The sequence below is a fragment of the Leptinotarsa decemlineata genome, unplaced genomic scaffold (genome assembly GCF_025532065.1).
Source record: "Leptinotarsa decemlineata unplaced genomic scaffold, Ldec_3_MD MMD2_tig00001019_RagTag_RagTag, whole genome shotgun sequence".
NCBI lineage: Eukaryota > Metazoa > Arthropoda > Insecta > Coleoptera > Chrysomelidae > Leptinotarsa > Leptinotarsa decemlineata.
Window position 1 is genome coordinate 4,031,232 of NW_027412557.1, and position 23,955 is coordinate 4,055,186.

Sequence of the window (23,955 nt, forward strand, 5' to 3'; positions counted from 1 at the left end):
TGCAACACTACATGACAAATATTATATACAACCCATTCGAAATATACAAAATTTACAATAAATATTTATTGTCCCCACACAACTCTAGTACAAGGTATTCCTTAACCGAACCCGATTCTAGAGAATTTCGGCTGGAATAGTTGGCAACATCGACGAGCTAAATACCGATGAAATGTTTCTAACCTACCATTCAGACAAGATGTACACAAATCAATAAAACAAATTTGTTAGATCTTCCAAGTCATAATTAATCGAATCGTGGTCGAGACGAAAGAAGTAAGCTACTGCGATTGACGAATGAAGAAGGTAAGCATGCATACTTATACTTTTAAAAATAATTCAGAACACGTCTTTTTGAGTACATTCTTTTAATGATTCGTAATCTCTTTCAGCTACAATCGATCCGATGATCATTATTTCATCAGATGTCCAAGAAATACTCACTCAGAGCCGTCTTTACCGTTTACTTAATGATGAGGAGTCAATATATGGAGTATTGTTACAAGTATCTACATCGCGATATGACTAGAGGAATATATTATAGAGCTGTTGGAGATGATATTCTGAAGTTGCCAAACTCTCTGCAAGGCTAGAATAAATTATCGCATTTTTGACATGGTGTAAACTATCTACAATAATTAAGGAATGATAAGGAGGTACCAACATATCTTTTACAGATTTAACGAATATTATGATGCAAATTGACCTGTTTGTAGGTGTTCCTTTAGGCAGTACCAAAATACCAGACTCAGACTCAATATACAAGGTGTTCTAATAAAATATGTTCTCTAGATAATCTTTATAATAGTTTATGTTGAACTAGTAAATGAATGAAATAATCATAGTAAGGTAGCGTGTTATTACTAACATACCTGAGGTTCAAAATGAACGTAACATCATTATTCCATATTTTCCAACTACAAAAAGTTCCCATATCTTTGATTAATTATAGTGTAACGAATTAAAGAATTAACTGTCTTAAACAAATTCATTTTAACAATACTTCACTATCACAACTATTTTTTTTACATCACTCAGTAACTAACGCTTAATTTATCTTCACCGTTTGTTAACCGCTCGATTCGCTTTCTTGGTACAGACTACTCCTCGGGACGGAGAGCGACCTTCTTTATATCGTCAACGAACGTTCCGGATTTCTCTGCGGATTTCGGGACCCATCAACACCTTTCCCGCTGTTTCGCGATCAGACATGCGTTTGCTGACTGGGACATCGGTCAGGGCCGGCTTCAGATTTATTACATTGCCCCCTTCTTAAAGACGTTTCGCCCCGAAATGTCATCCTTGGCGTGTGTCGATACCTGCAGAACTCTCCATATTTGCACTGTGAAGTTCGATGGAAGTAACACTCCACAGTGGATGCCACTGGATCTGAAGATCATTTCCAACATGCTTCTCACAATCCTCCAGTCCAGCCTGTCGAGCCCAGAGGCTAATTTCGGGATTGCCAACTCCTCGAGATTCTGGTCGATCATCGTCTCCTTCAGTCTGGTAAGACTTCTCCAGACATCTTCATAGGACGGTTTGTCTCGAGAATGCTTTTTGGTCACTAAGTAGAAGATGTTTATCTGACTCTTCTTCAACTGTAGCACTCCTCCGACTTCTGGATTCTGTTCTCGTAATGTTTGAAGCTGACCGAACTTCTTGTTGAATACCACAGCGATACCCTTGGACATTTTGAGATCCTCTGCCACGCAGTGAGCTAGTGCGTAATCAACTGGAACCTTGAAAAGGTCTCGTGGCTCTTCTCGAGTTACCCCATGTACGACCTTCTGTCCGTTCGAGTATAAGGCCATGAACTCTTCTCCACCGACATGTAGGACGCCGTCATGGAAATTCAGCTCGAACCCTCCTAAATTCATTATGTCCATTCCAATGATTGCGTCGTCCTCGATGTCCGCCATCAATGCACGATGTCTCAATTTAGTGCTGCCCAACACCAATTCAATTAGTAGTTCTCCAATTACAGTGGCTGGCTCCCCTGTTGCGGTGCGTAGTTTCCAGCTTGACGGTTCAATTTTTGCCGGTTTGTTTTGGCAAAGGTTGGCCCGAGAATGGTTCTTGTCGCACCTGTATCTAGCAGCATGGTGCAAGGCTCGTTGTTGATGAGGCCGTCTACGAAAACACCTTTGTCTTGCGTTGGAGAACGGCAACATATGCGTTTTTTACGGGGCTTGCTGGGTACAGGTCGACGATTGCCCCTTCTCATCGACCCCCTCTAGTTTTTCCTGATTTGGTGTCGATTGTTTGGAAGCTGGACATTTGCTACGCACATGTCCAATTTTCCCACAGATCCAGCATCTTATATTTTTCCGCTCAGGCAAAATTTCTTTCATTACTTTTCTGATGGTGGCCTCAATATCTGTAGGCGCTTGTCCATTTTCCTCGATAGCTCGAACTTTGCTTTGGCTCTTGCAGGATTGTTTTACAGCCTCAAACTCCAGAGCGCTTGCCAGTGCATCCACGAGATGTTTGGGATGAGCTAGCGTCAAGGCCTGCCTCGTTTCTTGGTCGCGAAGTCCATCCAAAAATGCCTGAACTGCTAACCGCTCCATTACATTTTCGGGTGTAGCAGGATATGCCAGACGGACCAATCGAGCTATGTCGGCTTCAAACTCCTGTAGGGATTCTCCTGATTTCTGACAGCGGTTCTTCAGCTGTGAATGGTAAACGTGCTCTAGGTGGGCCTGTTCATACCGCAGTTCAAGATGCTTTACAAGTTGGTCATAGTCTTCCTGTTCCTGGGCCGTGAGGGTTTGCAGAATATTCGTTGCTTCTCCACGCAACGCCAATGTTAATGCTGCTGCCTTGTCTCCTGCATTCCATCCATTCGCTCTGGCCGCAGCTTCAAATTGTCGGCGGTAATTTGCCCAAGGAGTTTTTCCGTCGAACTGGGGCGGCTTCATGGAAAGCTTTCCTGGTTCAGAACTAAGTTTGACATCTTTCAGTTCCGGAATTGAGTTTTCAGTAACCGTTTCTGTGGGGTGGACAGAATCAACAATTTGGTTTTGCAAATTGCTAATTGTTTTTTTCATATTGCTGATTTCTGCCCCGAATTCGCCTTTGATTTCATTGCCTAACTTTTTTCCCATTTTCTTCATTTCTGCTCCGATTTCATCTTTGATCTCCCCTTTGATTTCCTCTCTGATTTTTTTTATCTCTGTCTCGATGGTTCCTATCCTTTCTTCGAGTAGGCTTGCCACACTACAAAGCTCTTTCTTCAAGCCTTCTGCATTTTCTAGAAGTTCTTCCTTCAAGCACTTCGAATTTTCCAGAAGCTTCTCCTCCAGACTTACCGAATTTTGTTGAAGTTCATCTTTCAAACTCTTCGAATTTTCCAGAAGCTTCTCCTCCAGGCACTTCGAATTTTGTTGAAGTTCATCTTTCAGCGATTTGGTGTTCTCCTCGAGTTTGTTCATTATTGAACTCCAATCACCCCCAGAAACTTCGAATAAATATATTTCGGGATCTTCTCCTGATTCAATCAAGTTGTCCCATAGTCTCTTCTGGAGTACTGATTTTTTTCCGGAAGAATCCAGTTCTCTCTCCTCCAATTCTTGCTTCAATTCGGCAACTTTCAAGTCCACTAGGCGCACTTTCCTTGAACACATTTTATCTCTTACTGTCTATTTTACTCAAAACTGAATATGTCCACTTATTTAATGGAGTCCGAAACACTTATTTATTTTCACAAGTCTATTTTTCGCGAGAAAGGTTTATCAGTTTATATTTCCGTCGTCCGGTACTATCCGCTTCGCGAAACACAATGAATCACCAGTCTATCTGCGCGAAAGTGCGAAAGTTTTATAGTCAATTTCACCGTAATACAAAAATTGTCCACCAAGCGCTCACAAATTTATTTTGAAAATCCACTTCTGATCACCAATTGTAACGAATTAAAGAATTAACTGTCTTAAACAAATTTATTTTAACAATACTTCACTATCACAACTAATTTATTTACATCACTCAGTAACTAACGCTTAATTTATCTTCACCGTTTGTTAACCGCTCGATTCGCTTTCTTGGTACAGACTACTCCTCGGGACGGAGAGCGACCTTTTATATATCGTCAACGAACGTTCCGGATTTCTCTGCGGATTTCGGGACCCACCCACACCTTTCCCGCTGTTTCGCGATCAGACATGCGTTTGCTGACTAAGACATCGGTGTCAAGGCCGGCTTCAGATTCATTACAATAGAATCGTTTCACAAACTACAAATATCGTTAACCAAAATGCGAGCCAAGTCAACTGAACAGTATTTTTATAGCCTTTTTTTCCAACAAATATTCAAAGTGAGCCAAAAACAAAAATCTTTCATGTACGGACAAAAATTAGTGAATCTTATATCATTTTCGAATAAATGTATTATTGATTAAAATTGTCTGTAACCCAAAATGCAAAGGATGCCAAAAAGTGCCAATTACATACAAGTTTAAAGTACCCAAGTTGGTAGAACCCGTTGGATATTACTTGTATACCTTCATGAGTTTCATAAATTATTCCAATTTATTGCATAATTATTAATTTTCTTGGTGAAAATAAAGTGAATGTAATATGTAGAACTCCAAAATAAGTAGGTACCAATATCTGTCAGTTATTTATAATACATCAATATATAAATAAATAATCGAAAACCCCAAATGTCAAAACGTTTTACAATTTTGAATAATAATAAACGCGCTTGAAAATATAAATTCAGGTATGTCGACTCTCCACCTAGAATTATCTTACTGTTCGATCGAAAAAAGCTTTGGGAGTTCATATTCAAAATTTGTTTAGGTTTATTAAATCGAACACTGTTAAATTGAGAGTTTCAATTGTTAATGTTTTGGAAAGGTCAATGACTCTATTCTATAGTGTTTTCTCCACAGGAAAAAATTTAAAGGGGTAAAATCTGCTATTATTCATCATGAGCCTATGGGGTAATATCCTACTCTCTGACTATACGGGTTCCGTGACATGTAGCTACATTACTCTGAAACCAAAGTTGATCCTCTTCATGATTGAAATAATTATTAAAAACAATATTTTTTGTACAACTGTCAAGAAACTTGACATTTCTGCATTTTTATTGATGCGTAAATGTTTACTTATGTCACCGTGAAAAAAAGGCTTTCTTTAGTGCCAAAATAATTCACAAAATAAAATAAATATGAAATATTAATTTTTGATGAAATTATTTTCAACATAGTCAAATAATAATTGATTATTCATCATAAAACAATTTAATTTATTGAAATAATAATTGCCACAGTAACGTTTTATGGATGTAATGTTGCCCCCTGTATTGTCCAGATGAGTTACAGAGCTTTTCCTGAAACATCAACATGTGTAGCTGATATACATGTCTTTTCCAAGTCATTTTGCAATCAAGCTATAAATTTCTCCTAATTTAATTCATCCCCACATGTTGGTTATATATTTTATTCTCGAATATTTCAAAAATAATCTGTTACTTTCTGTATGAGGCGGTCGTATATCTCAATATAATCAGAATTTGAAACAGTAAACGTTCTTATGCAATAGGGCTTTGTATCAGGAATTTCAACAATCAATATAGATCCAGCATATTCAATGGCATCAATAGTTATATGTAAAAATTCTTCACGGCGACAAGCACCGCTGATACCCAAAAATAGAACAACCTACAAATAAAAAATATTGAAATTACTATCAATCTTACAAAATTGTAATTATAGCTGTACCTTATGAGTTAAACTTGTTTCGTTATCAGCATTTTGAATAAATTTATTGATATCATGCCTTGATAAAACTTCAGATTTCGTTCCTCGGTATCCGACGCCTTTGTTGTTAATGAGGGGGATCAGTTTTGAAATATTCCTTATATTAATATTTTTCTCAATATTCAACTTCAAATAGACATTCCATATACTATAAAAATTTTTGTTTGAAGGTGATTGACAATGTTTCGTGATGAATTTCACTAGTTCGGACTTCCATTGTCTACTATGTAAAATGATTTGAAATCCCTGAAACAAGTAAAAAAGAATAATTAAAAAAGAATAGTTGAAAATAACAATTATATTAAGCAACAATAAACCTGAAATGAAATGATAGTGAAATAACCTACAAGTAGAAATATAATAATTGAATAAATAAAAATTAAAGGAATGAAAAAAGAAAATAATAAAAAAATTAAAAAATGTAGAGATTCCAAGTCACGTTAGTTCACGACGTTTCGATTGTTGATATCTACAATCGTCTTCGGGTGATGACTGGACTGATTCCTCCGAGAGATGACTATTTTTATAGGTCGTTGAAATACTTTCACTTTCTCTACTTTCCATTTTCCGCTTCACTGATTCCGTGAGAGATGACCGTTTTGGCGGGAGTTGGTCATTTTTCGTTTGATGATGGGTTTCCATATGTTTTGTATATCTACGCTGGCCTGGCTGAATACGTTGCTGGACAACATGTATGCGGCTTCCTTAAATTTTCTTCTGAACCAATGTTCCTCTCTGTGCAAGATCTCAGCTTGGGACCACTCGATGTTGTGTTGATGGGTCCAAACATGGTCTGCTATTCCTGATTTGCTGGTTTCTCCTCGCTGTGTGTGCTTCTTGTGCTCGGCAATGCGAACATTCAATGGCCTCTTAGTTTCACCAACATAGGATTTTCCGCACTCACAGGGTATCCGGTAAATGCAATTCTTGGAATCGCAGTCCGCGTTTGGGGGCCTGGTTTTCGTGAGGCTGCTACGGATAGTGTTACCGGATCTGAAACAGGTTCTAATGTTGTACTTGGAACCAATTCTTCTTATCCTCTCCGATAATCCTCTGATGTAGGGAAGTGCAAGCACTGGTTGTGACGGCTTCTCTTCCTTGCGAGGCTCCTGCTGTCTTTTAGCCAAAGTCTTTTCTACCATCGCTTTGGAGTATCCATTCCGCTGAAGATCATTTTTGATGATGTCTAGTTCCTTCTCGAGACCTTCCTTTGTATTACAGAGCCCAAAAGCACGGTCTAATAGAGTCTTGATGATTCCTCTTTTTGTCGATTGATGGTGGTTGGATTCGTGGTTCAGATACTGTCCCGTATGAGTGGGTTTTCGGTATATAGATGTTTCCCACTTAGTGTCGGTCCTCTTCACCAAAACGTCTAAGAATGGCAATTCATTGTGGATTTCCTTCTCCATTGTGAAAGTGATGGAAGGTCAACGCTGTTGACGTGTTTCAGAAAGGCGCCTTTCTGTGAATGTGAATGTGTGTGAATGTGATGAAAATCTATGATGATGTATTTTGAAACACAAGTATCGGCCAACTCTAAATTATATTTTAAAGTTAATAAATATAACAGTCTATTATATTATATTTAAATATATATATATATATATATATATATATATATATATATATCTATATATATATATATATATATATATATATATATATATATATATATATATATATATATACTGTGTCCGTAAAGTATGGAACAAACTCATTTTTAGCTAAACAGGTCATTTTAAGAAATAATCCTGAAATACGTCGATTTTTTATGTTAATTTACCATATTTCAAAATAACAATCTAATATACAGGGTGAATTACGTTCGAGTAATGACGTCATCGTCATTTTTTTTAAATGGAACACCCCCACTTTGTCTCAATTTTTGGATTACTCTGGCTGAGCTGATTCCAAAAATGTATCACATGTTGATTCCAATTGGTACAGGGTGGAGAAAAATACAGTAGTTGTGTGTGTGCTAATAAAGTAACGCGTAACATTCTTTATTAGGTAAATTAACAATATTATCAAAAATACTTATTGTCTAGCGGACAGAATATGCTGGAATACATGACTTTATATTAAATGTTCGAACTGCAGCCCTTGCTGTATTTGACAGTAACCCAAACGGTGTACAAATTCTTGTTGAACCTTGTGTATGGTTTCTTGCGTAATATTGATTATTTCTGTTCGAATTTTCACTTGTACATCTTCAATATTTGCTGGTTTCGTTTTATAAATAACATTCTTCAGATGGCCCCACAGAAAATAATCCAAAGGATTTAAATCTGGTGACCTCGCTGGCCGTTCAGTGGGTCCACGTCTACCAATCCACCTGTTCGGAAAAATCTACGTACCTTCTAACATCTACAGCATAATGTGGAGGTGCACCATCCGGTTGAAACCATAAACTTTCATCAAAACCTCCAGGATTACGTCTGCTGGGAAATAAATTACGTAAAGTAGCTACGAGATACCCCCTTAAAAACTCAAGGTATTTGCCCCGTTTAAATTACCTTCGATAAAGTAGGGTCCAATGATTCGATTTCGTACAATTCTAGCCCATACATTTACCTTTTGAGGGTATTGTGTATGATGCTCACGCATCCAGTGGGGGTTTTCTTTTGCCCAGTATCTACAATTCTGACGGTTAACCTCACCATTCAACGTGAAAGTGGACTCATCAGAAAAAATAATGTTTTGTATCAAGAGAGGGTCTCGGTGACATTTATCCATCATTTCTTCGCAAAATTGGAGTCGTCTATCGGGATCATCTTCGTTTAATTCTTGCACAAGTTTGATTTTATAAAGATGCCATTTTTCAAGATTCAATACTTTGTGTACCGTTGTTTTGCCAACACCGATTTCGCGACTAACTTTACGAACAGAAGTGTGCGCATCTTCTTCAAAACTCAGTAAAACATCTAATGCTGTATCAGCATTTGCAGGGGGACGACCTGATTTGCGTACATTTGCAACCGTACCAGTTTCTCGAAATTTCGTTTCTAGCTTACTGACTGTTGAACGCGTTATAGGTCTTTCTGGATATTTATCATTAAACAAATTGCACACTTCCATCTGAGTTCGCGATCTGTCTCCATACCCAATCGTCATAAGTATTTCAATTCTTTGTTTAACACTTAACTCCATTTCTACTTCCAATTAAATCTAAGCAATCATTCGAATATTCACGAATACCAAAAATATTGTAGTACTAAACTGTCACTGAACATCAATAAATTACTAAACAAATAATGATATTTCACGAAAAACTAGACGACTATGTTTTTTATAAATGTAGATAAGAAATAATTTCTTTCATATTCTGTCTGCTAGACCACAAGTACCAAGCATGTTTGGAAACAGCTCATTTTTATTACTCTAAACATGTAGCAAACTACGGGGTGTTACATTTAAACCAATTACCGCTAGACAATAAGTATTTTTGATAATATTGTTAATTGACCTAATAAAGAATGTTACGCGTTACTTTATTAGCACACACACAACTACTGTATTTTTGTCCATCCTGTACCAATTGGAATCAACATGTGATACATTTTTGGAATCAGCTCAGCTAGAGTAATCCGAAAATTGAGACAAAATGGGGGTGTTCTATTTAAAAAAGATGACGGTGACGTCATTACTCGAACGTAATGCACCCTGTATATTAGATTATTATTTTAAAATACGGTAAATTAACATCAAAAATCGACGTGTTTCAGGATTATTTCTTAAAATGACCGGTTTAGCTAAAAATGAATTTGAATGAATATATATATATATATATATATATATATATATATATATATATATATATATATACAAGATGAAGTAGTAGATACAAGAAGATTCCCTCATCCCTTTTTTTGTATCAAGATGGAGTAGTAGAAAGCCAAAAACTTCCTTTCCCATAAATATATTTAATAAATACAAAACAAAGTCACCTTCACAAGAAACAGAACACACTACGCCTATGTAGATAAGGACACTTGGTAATGAAGAAACCGAATGACTAGTTATGGCATTTCAAGGACGCAAATATAATAGACCTGCGAAGTGTTGATCAGTTTACCGATGTTTCAAAGTATTTAACGAACTGGTTCACCTATTCGCTCGTACATCTTATCGATATGCAGAGGCTATCTTGTTACGGGGGGCAAAATTTATGGAATCATCTTACTTTTTAATTATTTACAATGGCGATGAATAGACAATCAAAATGACCCCGGTAAGAATTTAGTTCTAACATTTAACATTGTTGCCGTTAGCTCTCAGTTCAATTTGTATATGAGTTACCTTCAATTGAAAATTGTTATAGTATAGCGTAGAAGGTTTCATAATTTTTTATTTTCTCTCATGTTACATATTACATGTTTTTTGACGCACTATTCACGAAATTGGTCATATGTTTCCTCATAAATCAACTTGGATTTGTTCGGTAATATATTAGATACCATTGCATTTGCTTTCTCAGATATATCTAACGGGGTATCACTACCACTATTATAATCAACATCCATCTTCATGAAGTTACCTTGAAATTGACGCCATTACGAGCAAACAAGCCAACCAACCAACGGTAACGATACAGAAAAACCACTGGATGCTGTGAAATTTTATTGGAAGTATTGATCACATTGAGGTTAAAATGTATGGAAAAGAGTATTAGGTATCATTTAGTTATTTTGGACTCATTTTTTTCAGATATGAAAAATATGTGAATATTGATTTTACTGAAATATTGGAAGTATTTATTTTTAATATATTTCAGACGATGCACATTCATATTTACAGTTGTACAAAAAATGTTGTTTGTATTTCGTATATGGAGTTTGTATTTTTGCCATGAACTTAAATCAAAAATAATAATTTTGAACACAAGAAAATATAAAAATATTTTACCGTTCCTATTATCCAGGATGCTACACTGTCGGAACTCCACTGTCGGGGAGTCCTCTGTTGGGGACTCCACTCTCGAGGCCTTCACTGTTGGGTACTCCACTTCTATCAAATCACAATCACCTATAATGAATTGAGTGTATAATGTTATTTTCAAAACAATATTTTGAATTTCTCATCAGTGAGATATAATTTCGGAACTGTAGTTCTTTTTAGACTTCTTTTCCCTGAAACTATGTCGTCTTATTCAAAATGTATGTATACGCGTAAATCATCATATATTTTCTTAACGATCATCCTTTCAGTTTCTTCACCATGAACTTTCGAAATCAAAATTGAAAATATTTCTGGATCATTTCTGGAAAATCAATGCTGAGAGAATTTTCCTGAAATCTCGTGGTTGCAACCCGGAACACAATATATGCTTCTTATGATTTTGAAAGAGAATCAAAATAAAATATACCAGGGTCAATTCAAGTCAAACTCACAATTCAAACTATCACTTATTGACATTTTTTCTTCTTTGTTTATCTTATTGATTTACGTTTGCCATTGATTTGTATTCTCATAAAATTTCTTCAACGTTCTGCAGTCAATATGGATGACTGGATCCGTTGAACTGCAATAAAATACTGTCATATCCATCTCGTGCACAAAGCCTTAAACTGGATACATGCACTAAAAAATTAAAAATTTCTGAAAAGCCTGTCGAAAAATAATTACTGTCTAAGATGATACTACGGCGGACATCGGACTACATCCGACAAACATTCCTTTTTCAAATTTCATAACATTAAAATTCTTGTTTCACATTTTCTTTCATCACTGTTGTTCCCATATAAGATCCATTAATTACAAAAGTAACTTCTCAAAACTTTCGCGTGAGTCTAGGTTGTATAAGAACTTCAAACACAAAGCAATAAAATACCTGGCAGTGGTTTTGATGGGAAAAAAACACCTCGAACCACAAGTAACAATAAAAGTTAGAAACTTTGTAACGAGTTTCGCTTTATTCTTGTTTTCCATAGAATTTTTCCTACGGGTCGGTAAGATTTATATCACGTGTCACCTTGCGAAAACTTCAGTTCTAGATGAATACAGCAAAATGGAGACTATTCATAGAACCTTTTGTAATTGACTACTATGGCTGTCAATTTCCAATGTTTCGTTTCAAAAAATCAATCAATTTTCGCAACACTGATTGTTTTTACTATGGTAACTTTCTACTGATGTGAATTGTGATGAAGTCTCGATGATGATTGGATCTTTTGAAAAAATTACAAGGTGAATAAATATATTCTAGTTTATGTCAAGAAAAGTTTCATTTTGTCTAACCAGTGTGATTTCGTGAACATACATTCGCTCACGACTTCTATTCCAAATAACTAAGACGTTGTTATTTGAATGACGGATTTTTTGAAAAATGTACATCAAAGTATATCAACTTGAACTTCAAAGGGGTGGGTAGCCGTAATTAACTGCATACTTCTGACATATATCGCTCTTTTATTATTACTTCCATTGTCTAAATGATTCTACTATGATTTTAAATCTCAGAAAGAACAAATAAAATTATGATGAATAGTTGAAATATCACTTATATTGAACAATAAAACGAATTGTATTGAAAATACAATAAAACGAATAAAATACAATACGAATAAGATACAAAATGAAAATGACCACAGAGCAAAAAAAAACTCAACACTAAAAACAATAAAAATGAAAATAGGCAAAAAATTTAAAATTGAAAGAAAAAAATTCAAACCAATTTACTCCACGGCGTTTCACCGGTTAGGCAGAAGTTGACCGTTTGGCGGGTATTGACCATTATCTTCTTGACTACAGGTTTCCATATGTTGCGTATATCTACGATAGCTTGACTGAATGCGTTGTTGGACAACATATAAGCAGCTTCTTTGAACTTCCTCTCAAACCAGTGTTTCCTGTGAATTATCTCAGCATGGGATCACTTGATGTCATGTTGATGAATCCAAACATGCTCTGTTATTCCAGATTTGCTGGTTTCTCCCTATGTGCTTTTTCTGTGCTCGGCAATGCGAATTTTCAAAGGTCTATTTTAATTTCATCGATATAGGATTTACCGCACTCACATGGTATCTGGTAAATACAATTCTTAAAATCGCATTCCGCGTTTCTGCGGACTGAAGCAAGTTCTGATGTTGTACTTGGATCCAATTTTTCTTATCCATTTTGACAATCTTCTGACGTGATAAGTACAAGCACCAGTTGTGACGACTTCTCTTTTAGCCAATGTCTGTTTCACCATAACTTTGAAGTAACCATTCCCTTGAAGATATTTTTTGATGATGCCTAGTTCCTTATCGACACCTTCCTTCGTATTACTGAGCCAGTAAGCAAGATCTACTTATTCATGATAGATTGCTAGTGGTTGAATACGTGATTCAGATACTGTCCCGTGTGAGTAGGTTTTCTGTATATGTATAGATGTTTCCCATTTGGTGTGAGTACTTTTCACCAATACGGTGAAAAAATCTATCACACTAAATGAAAATCAAGTATACAGGATCAGTCAAAAAGTCTTGAAAAAATATAGTTGCTTTTTAATTCAATAGAACAACCTATATGTTATTCCATACTTCAATTCTTCTCAAAATTCTTAACAAAATTGATATAGTACATCATTTCCTAAATACAACCGTTTTCGGGATATCGAATTTTTAAAATAACTTTCTAATGAATTATCCAAAAATGTTTAGTCCATTTAGTTAATAGTCTATCAAGTTTTCTTCTGAATATTTCCAGCAACATAACAACGCCGCGTCGTTCTTTTGTCTAATAGTGATGATCTTGACAACACGTCAAAAATACATGTAGTGTAAATAATTTTCGCGCAAAAATGGTATGTTTAACTGATATTGAGTGTTTTTAAATTATAATGATTATAGGATACGGTGATAGTAGACAAAGTTGCGACCAAGTAGAGGATATTGTTAATGAATTGCATCCCAATCGGGAGCCCATTTCTAAATTAAACATTTCAAAAACATTCAGTGTTTTCATGAAACTGGAGGTGTCAAAGATCGACCAAAAAGTGGAAAACCAGTAAGCGTTACAAATGAAGATGTTAGATGTGGTGGAAAATCCAAGAAATTCAGCATAACAGAGTCATAACATGAGTCGATATTATATTCAAAAAATTTGCAAACTGCAAAAATTCAATCCATATAAAATTCATCTGATACAAGAATTGGGTGAAGACGATTTTGATCGTAGAATCGAGTTCTGTGAAGTTATTATGGATTAATTAAATGTAAATGTCATCTTTATCAACCACATATTGTTTTCTAACGAGTTTACATTTTGTTTAAACGGGCATGTAAATCAACACAACTATAGGTATTGGTCAGACCAAAATCCACATTGGATGAAGGAAGTTCACATTCAACGGCCACAAAAAGTAAATGTCTGGTGTAGCATTATTGGTGGACACGTCATAGGACCCTATTTCATTAACGAAAATTTGATCATTGACCGATATTTATTACTTTATTACTTTTACAACAGCATTATTCCAGAGATTAGACGACTATTCCCGAATAACAATAATCCCAATTTGCCAGCAAAACAAATATGGTTCCAACAAGATAGGGCTCCTCCATATTTTTGACGTATGGTACGGGCATGTCCAGATGAAACTATTCCTGATAAATGGATTAGACGCAGGAGAACAGTTGAATGGCCAGCTAGGTCTCCCGATATGACCCCACTTGACTTTTTTCTATGGAATTATATAAAAAATGTAGTCTGTCGAAATAGGCTGCCAAATACCAAAGAGTTGCAAGCAAGAATAAGCCATAAACTTTTTACCATTCTTTCTCACATGAGTTTACATTCACTACAAAATTTTGTTCAACGAGTTCGTTTCTGTCAGAAGGTAAATAGTAAACTCTTTGAGCACCTTATTGAATAGAATTCCAAGGAAAATATTTATTACCAAAACTTGTTTTCTGTCTTTTTCTCCTTTCATAACTATTGTTTTCATAAAATTTTAAATATTCTGGACATTCATTGAAAAATACATTTTATCGTTTTCTGCATTTTTATCAACCCTGAACAATTATGCTCCCTTTATTTTCTGTAAAAAATTTATAATTAAATTGTAATCATATCCACATACTCCACCTTGTGTGACTTCCATAATGGATATCCATCATTTCATGCTTTTTTTAAAATAAATTTGAGAGTAGTGAAAAGTTATTTTCAAAATTCGATATCTCGATAACGATGAATTTGGGAAATGATGTACTATATCAGTTTTGTTCAGAATTTCAAACAGAGTTGCAATATGGAATAATATATAGGGTGTTCTATTGAAGAAAAAGCAACTTTTTTCTTCAAGATTTTTGACAGATCCTGTATACTCAATTTTTATTAAGTGTGATAGATATTGAAAACCCTAAAACTTTTCTATCTCAACAGCTTTCGCTAGTTATCTTACTTTAAAAGATAATCGACCGTTTTCATACATATCACCGACCCGGATGTTGGCTATAAGTGGTGAAAGTGGCGATCCCATTGATAGTCCCTCCTAGTAATCCCATGATCACTTCTATAGGTAAGTTCGTTCTATCTCCCAGATCTTTGTCTTCGCATAGCTTCCTCTATATGATTTGAAGTGATTCTTCGACAGGAACGTTAGTGTAAAGGCTTTACACGTCGAAACTGATCAATTGATCTTGCTCTATGATTTCCTCTAATGATACGACAAAATGCTTTGAATACTTCACAAAATATGATTTTTTTTCTTATAGTGGTTGTATTATTGGAAGTAAAAATGTGTAAAAGTTTTAATAGCTCTGGTATCGACCTGAGCGAAACATCCTTCTTGTGGATTTTGGATAGTCCATTGAGGTGAGGGGGCTCACTTTGGTTCGGTGGTAGCGATGGTCTCTGCTTTTCCGGAAAATAGACTTCGTATTTCCATAGATTTTGAATCATAGTTGGATCACATTACACGATGGAAGTTCGAACTGATAAAATTCACTATGAAACATTGAAAACCATTTTCAAACATATATCGTTATATTCAGAATCAAGCAGGCTGAGTCACTTTTTGTGAAACTATCTATAGAAAAAAAAGTTTATGACTTTTCTTCAGTGTTTTACGCTTACAAGTTTGCTTGAGAATCTGTAATCGGCCCTGTGGCGAGATGCATTGAAATACCTTCCGGCTGAGGTGTCACCGGTGGAGATAAGATTGTTCCTATATGACAAAGTAGAAAAATCACAGTAACTCGGGGCTCAGGCGTGATGGACCTCGTTTTCCTAACTTCTGCGGAACCTCTTATGTACCCTTTTAACCAAAGAATTCTACTCTGGGTCTAGAAAGCAGGTAGACGTCGACTAAACGACCCAACCATCCTGTCTGTTCAAAATCTGTTTGAAATCTGTTTTTCCGTTAATCAGCTGTCGCCCCCATACGAACGACAACTCTCAGAAGTTGAGAAACTTGTGCGAGCTAAGGACTAACGAGGTCTTACCTTTTAACGTGTGATTCCTAACACGGTTGCAGAATCATTCCAGCTTCAACCAGATAAATTCTCTCGAGAAAAATATCTGGTCGAGGCGGGAATCGAACCCACGGTCTTCCGATCGTGAGTCAGGCGCACTACCACCGCGACCAATTCCACAATTCCTACCTGTAACATCGAATCGAGTGTAAGAGTTTTTCGATTCTTCAATTCCTGATACTATTAACAAACCTAGGAGGCTGGTTGATATAGCCAGGAAGCGACTCATCGCGTATTAAGAACAGAATATCTTGTGAATTGACATTACTGGATTTTTTTTCCCGAAGAGTTGTTGTTTCTTCCTGAAAATTAACTGTTTGGTGGAATGCAAAATATTCGACAAGTAAATTTGTTTTTCTTTCTTTGTAAGTGGAATTTCATGTTAGATGATATTTTGACCAGTGGCTTAAGCCACTGATCAGAGAAATCTGGAACGGTTGGCACTGACAAGAAGTTCATTCCTAATTATCTGGTTATAAATTATTTCACTTTATTTCATTTATAAATTGTAATTGTTACGAGCATTGACACTCTTTTTGGTAGTGAATTATATCAAGTAGGTATTCTTTATATTCTACAAAATCCGAAGAATCCAAAAAAAAAAGAAAAGATATTACCTGTGACGATGTCCACTGAATTTTGTTTAGAAACTCAATCCGAAGTACACATATTCCGAAATAAACTCAATTCGAAATTGATGAATATTCTCATCGAATTCTGAAGAATGTCGAAACCCCTCTTCTATATTTCTAAATATCTTAAAAAAAAAACAAAAATATTTCCAGGAAGTTGAGAGATAACTCGCTTAGTTTAATACAAGGACTTCAACAACTAAACCCCAAAAATGCCATTTTTTTTCGAATCAAAAGAGAACTTGTAGAACTTACCAACAACTACCGCCCTCTCAGTCGTAGACAGCAAGTCATTCTCACCCGACTACGCATTAGCCACACCCACTATACTCACCTACATCTAATCAAGAAAGAAACACCCAACCGATGCCTCAACTGCAACGTTGATCTAAGTGCACATTATCAGGAATGTCCCAGCTACCAAAACGAAAGACTTATATTCGGCTTAGGAAATGAATACTCCAGTATCCTAGATATCAAGAATATAGACTGATTGTTGTGTTTTTTGAAATGTATCAAAATTTCTAACGTAATAAATAATATAAAAACACCTTATTGTTCCACCGCTAATAACCTAGCTGGTTGATGCGGTATATTTGTAATAAAAAAAAGTAACGTTTGTGGAAACTTATACTGTTAACTTCGAAAAAAGTACAGTGAATTATTGAGCTGAAATACACAAATCTAGGATACATTATATCGATACCTGAGTTCAAGAGCGTAACAAGTCAAAAAAATGCGTTTTTGAGATGTTCCGCTCAAGTTACAGCAAATATTAAGTTCTATCCGGTTCTATACAGAAACAATCCAAACTACACACCTTGTCCACAAGATGACACTAGTTACCCTCTGAAACAATATAAAATAGCAATATATTTTAGTTCTATAGTGTAACATCTTGAGTTGTTACTGTATAGAAGGGTAATAAATACGTAAACGCTTGTTTTGTTCACTGTGACTGTAATTAGTAGAAATAATTAGAATATTTAAACTAAATAATTATGGCAGATAAGGGGCCTAGTGAAACTCGTTCGAGTTATTTGTTGCGTTTAGCTACACAAAATTACCAGGACACTACAGATAATTACTTGGTAAGTTTATTAAATTTTAATAATTTACACATAACCTCATTCAAATTTTCTTTTTATTTCATTTAATAGAACTAGTTTTAATATACTATATAAGTGGTTACTCTATGTCTTTTACAAGTGAACCTTTAAATTTTGAACCAACTTCTATATTGGCTGTTTCATAATATTCGTTACATTAATAATACAGGGTGTTTCAATTTTTTGTCTCATATTCACTGAAAAATATTAATCTTTGTTTTAATCCATTAAATGTACAATACAGACTGCCCTCTACAATAAAACTGGATTTACTGTTCGTGTAGCCACATTAAAAAATGTTTGCAAAATAGACAAAACCCTAGTTAGGTTTTTTGTTTCAGCAGTTACCTTCCACATCTTTTGAACCTTCTGAGAATCAATTTGAAGATAGTGATGATAGTATTGCTGACAAAACTTGTGAACTGTCTTCAAAATGTAGTGATGAAAGTGAAGTAGAAATTCTCTCAAAGCAACCACAAAATATTCAGAGGTAACAAAAAATAACGATCAGCTATAAGAAGAACCAGAAACATTAAGAAAAACACGAAAAAGAAAAAGAAATGTTGTAGCGTGGGAAAAGCATACAAAGAAGTTCAATCGAAACTTTGGAAAAGAATATGTGAATGCAGCAAACAAGAAAGTGGAAAAAAGAACACTAAAGGGCCCGTGTACCGAAAAATGCCGATTAAAATGTTTCATCAAATTCACAGAAGATGAGAGGCAATCTATTTTTAATACATATTGGGAAATGGGCTCAATCGAGAAGCAAAGGAGTTTCATTGACAAGAATATGTCTCAAATTAGCCCCACATACAGATACACAAAATGCAAACGATCAAAAACGATAAAATACACTTTTCAAGTACAGGGACAAATTATACGGGTTTGTAAAACTTTTTTTAAAAATACTTTGGCAATTAACAATAGGGTAATATTTACTACATCGCACAAAAGAGATATCATGGATTTTTACAAACAGACCAGCGTGGAAAACATGGAAAACAAAAAAAAATGAAGCAAGAAATTGTTGACGGTATTAGAAAGCATATAAATTCATTTCCACGAGTAAACTCCCATCATTGTCGTGCTAGGACACAAAAAGAATATTTAGATGGTAGTCTAAATATCGCCACTATGTACCGTCTGTGTGTAGAGAGATGTACCCAAAATAATGAAGAATATGCAAAACTTTCAATGTACACAAAAATATTAAATACTGAGACCAACATTGCATTCTATGTTCCAAAAGAAGACCAATGTTCATTATGTACAAATTTTGAAAATGGTACTGAAGAAGATAAAGATAAAATCAGAGAGAAATACTTAAAGCATTTAGAAGAAAAGAGACTAAGTAGAAACGAAAAAAGAAAAGATACAGAAGAGACAAACGAAAATGTTGTAGTATGTTGTTTTGATCTGCAAGCTGTTCTAACGAATCCTTGTGGAGATGTTAGTGATTTTTTTTATAAAAAAAGATTGGCAAGTTACAACTTTACCGTTTTTGATGTAAAACAGAAACTAGGCTTATGTTTTTTTTTGGCATGAAGGCCTGGCAAAAAGGGGAACCAATGAAATTGGAAGCTGTCTCTATCATTACTTAAGTAGTGAAGACTGTAAAAGTGAAAATGTAATATTTTATTCGAACAACTATGTCGGTCAGATTAAAAATAAGTATATTTTTGCCTTGTATTTATTTTGTGTGCTAAATATCGACAAAGTTGAAACAATAACACAAAAGTTTTTAGTAAAGGGTCACACCCAAAATGAAGGAGACAGTGTCCATGCCTGCATTGAAAAAGAAAAAAAGCGTATACTCAAAAGCGGTCCCATATACGTCCCTGAACAATGGGTAAATAATATAAGATCGGCGAAAAAACGTGGCACACCATACAAATTATTGAATTTAATACCACAGATATTTTCGATATGAAAGCCTTGTGTGCAGAAATAGGCACAAATTATGTTAAAAATACAAAAAGTGAAATGGTTGTCTGGAAAGATGTTATAATGGTCAAAGTAGAAAAATCGCACCTGTACACACTTTTTTACAAAACATCCTACTCACAAGACAACTTTAAGTCGATTAGTGTTAGAGACAGTATCAACGTACATTCCAGTTGTTTCCTGCCTATAAAAAAGCTCCCTCTATTGATGCTTCAAAAATTAAACATCTTCTTGAGCTTTGTCAAGTAAATGCTATCAAGTCATTGTATTGGCCATTTTATAACAGTTTGGCAGAAAAAAGTGACAACAAGAGGCCAGAACAAAGCGACGCAGACGATAGTAGTGGTTTGGAGTCTGAGTAAACATTTTACAGGATTTAAAAGTACAAAGTAAAAGTATTTTCTTATGTTATAATTAACTTCTTGTTATTTTTCATTTTAGTAATCTTATTTAGAATGTAAATTATTTTTTAATTGAATCGTAGAGATTGTTAGTAGGATATGTTATGTTCATGAAATTTTGCAAATTAAAACTTAATTAAACATTTCTTTATTTTCATTCATTTATTTATTTTGTACCTATAGTTATAACACTCTAAAAACCAAAGTATATGTATTTCTATGTATTACTGCTATAATGGTTTACAAGTTGTCACCCTGTAAGAAGTCAATTTCAGCTAATGTTCAGTTCAATAATGTAACAACTTTATCAAAACTCAAAATATGAAAATGAAATAATAAAAGCACACGACTCTTCCTGTTATATATACAGTTTTATCACATTTAAAATTTTAACTTAAGATATATCTTCACGCACTGAAGTTTAATAGTCATTCAAAAGAATTGGCTATATTCAATCTCCTTTTTCCACATTTTAATTTTTTTGACATGTTACACTCTTGAATTGAGGTATCGATATATATACGTAACTCACTGAATATTATCATTCTCTGGGACTAATGTATGCACTTGTGAGGAATTCAGTGTGCTCTGATTTTCAATACGGAGCTAGGAATCGAAATTCTGATTCTAATGCATACACCTCAATTTATAATCAGTATTCTTGAAACAAAGGAAGAGGTTGATGAGGTGTACATGCTTGAGAAAGCAATTTTACATCGGTAATCATTATGGAAGCTCTCTTGGTTTGGTTTCTTATTGATATTCAAATTCTGTTCCTTCCTGTTCTCTTCATTATTAATAATATTTTTCTTTGCGTAGGAAGACAGTACAGAAAATAATCAGTTAGATCGAACTGAAAAGAAAACAAGAACTGACATTGAATCCAAAAAATATTTTGAAGACTTTTCAAGCATAACTTTTGAGTCGAGTCCAGCAATGTATTTGTGGTTTAGACTAGCACCACTGATGATGAATTTCATTAGTTCGGACTTCCATTGTCTGCTATTACATAAAATGATTTGAAATCTCTGAAAAAACTAAAAAGAAGAATAATAAAGAATAGCTGAAAATAACAATTATATTGAGCAAAAAACCTGAAATGAAATAACAGTAATGACAGTCATCTCCCGGAGACGATTGTAGATACTAACAATCGAAACGTCGTGAAGTAACTTGGCTTGGAATCTCTCAATTTAATATTTTTTATTTTTATTTTTTGTTCAATAGCTCTATTTTCACGTGTATTTTATTCCACTGTTATTTCATTTCAGGTTTTTTGCTCAATATAATTGTTATTTTCAGCTATTCTTTTTCAATTCTTCTTTTTAGTTCTTTGAGGGAAACCATTTTATATAATATCAGGCAAAGGAAGTCCGAACTAATAAAATTCATCATGAAACGTTGTCAATCACCTTCAAACAAACCACTGATGATACCTAGGAAGGTCGAAATAGTGCTGTCTGGTGTTGGATTATAAATGCGTTGTTTTTCCAGAATTTGCCAGTGTTTCGTTAACTGCATATTGGTAAAAATGTTCATTCAACAAAAATGTACGAAATTGCTATGCCACAAATGATTGTTATGGGCCAAATAAAAGTTGCCTATTTTCATGGGGTAATCAATGAAATAGAAAAGCAGTTTCACGAGATTGAGGAAAAGCATCCCTAATGTTTAGCTAATGTTCAGCTATTCATTCAAAGGAAATGAAATACATCCCTATAAGATGTTATCAACCCTGGAGCCCGTGGTAGACGATTTTCAAAGGATTCTGATAGGTTTTTTACATGACATTCTCCGTTTGAAGTGTTTCAAAAAAACGCAAATAAAAATTCTAATCGAGGTGTCTCAGCTTTTTTGAAAACTTATAATTGCATTAGTTCGGACGTCCATTGTCTAATATGGTAAAAATTGATTTAAAATTCCTGAAAAAATCTCTAAAAAATTGAAAAAGATTAGCTGAAAAGTAACAATTATATAAGCCAAAAAGTGAAATTACAATGAAATAAAATGCAAACAACAACCAAAAAGTTAAAAAAAAATTGAAAATTTTGAGAATGATGAAAATTAAAAAATTATTAACAAGAAATAAAAAATTAAAAATTGAAAGATTCCAAACCAAGTTACTTCACGACGTTTCGATTGATAGTAACCACAATCGTCTTCGGGTGTTAGTATCCACAATTGTGGATAACTAACAATCGAAACTTCGTGAAGTTAGTTGGTTTGGAATCTTTTAATTTTAAATTTTTCATTTCTTGTTAATAATTTTTTGTGTTAATCGTTCAATTTTTTTTCATTTTTTGCTTGTTGTTTGTATTTTAATCCATTGTAATTTCGGTTTTTCTGCTTGATTTAATTGTTATTTTTCAACCTTTTTTTTTACAGATTTTTTCAGGGATTTCAAATCAATTTATATAATATCAGACAATGAAAGTCCGAGCTGATAAAATGCACCACAAAATATTGTGAACCACCTTCAAACAAACGTTATCATAAAATTCATTCCACTTAACTGATAGACACTACGTATGTATGTATGTTTATCATAAATGATGAGTTATTAATAAACTTTTATGAGGAAATTGTTAAGATTGTATCACATTTTATTTCGCTGCAATTTTGGAAAATCCTTTCCTCAATAAATATTTGATGCTGCAGCCCAAAATGTTTTTCTGTTTCAGTGGAAGCAGAGAAAAAACAAGAGGTCGCTTAGGAGCTGGTGGATCCCAGTCTATCAACAAGAAAAACGTTACTCTTCTAGCCCGGTATTGCAGAGAGCATATCCCGAGAAGTTGTGACCATTCCCTTTTAGCCAACGATACCACATTTCCAAGACCATGTACGCTAGCAGAAAGTTTTCTCACTTCTGGAGATAGCCTTACTCTCGAATTGAAATTGGCAGATTCTACCGCCCTCAAGTTAGTACTTCTAATTCAATTGATAAACTGGTGAAGTTACTAGAAAAAATAATTAGAATTCCTCAAGAACCAAAGTGATATTATTTTCATTTCCAGATCCATTTCGGAAAAAAATTGACATCAAATTTCAACAAAAACAGTAATGACGTGATGAATTAATTCGTGCAGATCTGATTCTCACTTATATTTTGAAAAAGTTTTCTGGAAAATACTGACTTTTTTTCAGTTTCCTCCATATGGAATCCAGTTTTTACGAAGGATTAACGCAAAAAGTCTCAAATTTCCCCTTCTACTTTCCTTTAATGTTTCGTTTTGACTGATAATAGACTCGAGGATAATGTAAAATGAATATTCGCATTTCGAAACGTGTCAGTTTTTTGTTTGAATGTATACTGTAAGAAATGATTCTCGTGAAAAGCTTAGTTGCGCAAAACTCATTCATGTATGTTGAAGGAACTAGAGTTAACTCTCTCCGAATTTCCTCAGCGGTAGAAATCATACTTTCTCAAGTAGAATATGTTATTTTCACCTTGTCTACTGGGAACTAATAGCATCAGGGAAGAGACTATAAAGTAATCTCTTTCTTTGACAAAAACTGATTCATCTTAAAACTTAAAGGAATAGCGTGACTTCTCTCTTGAGTTTCAAATTATGTAAAACGTTTTTGAGACAATATACGAAAAGATTGTGACATTTGATTGGTGAGCAATATATTTCAAGAATTATT

The 23,955-nt window shown here is 34.4% G+C and overlaps 1 protein-coding gene and 1 long non-coding RNA gene across 2 annotated transcripts in view; both read left to right on the plus strand.

Moving 5' to 3' along the window:
• Positions 1-23,955, plus strand: part of LOC111513363 (uncharacterized) — a 203,706-nt gene that overhangs the window by 117,585 nt on the left and 62,166 nt on the right. Inside the window, exon 8 of the mRNA XM_074175350.1 lies at positions 22,992-23,228. Within this exon, the coding sequence (XP_074031451.1) occupies positions 22,992-23,228 (237 nt within the window). The remainder of the gene's footprint in view (positions 1-22,991; positions 23,229-23,955) is intronic.
• Positions 166-810, plus strand: LOC141482305 (uncharacterized). Its single transcript, XR_012465449.1, has 3 exons — positions 166-306; positions 393-656; positions 717-810. It is a non-coding gene; the product is annotated as an uncharacterized lncRNA (long non-coding RNA).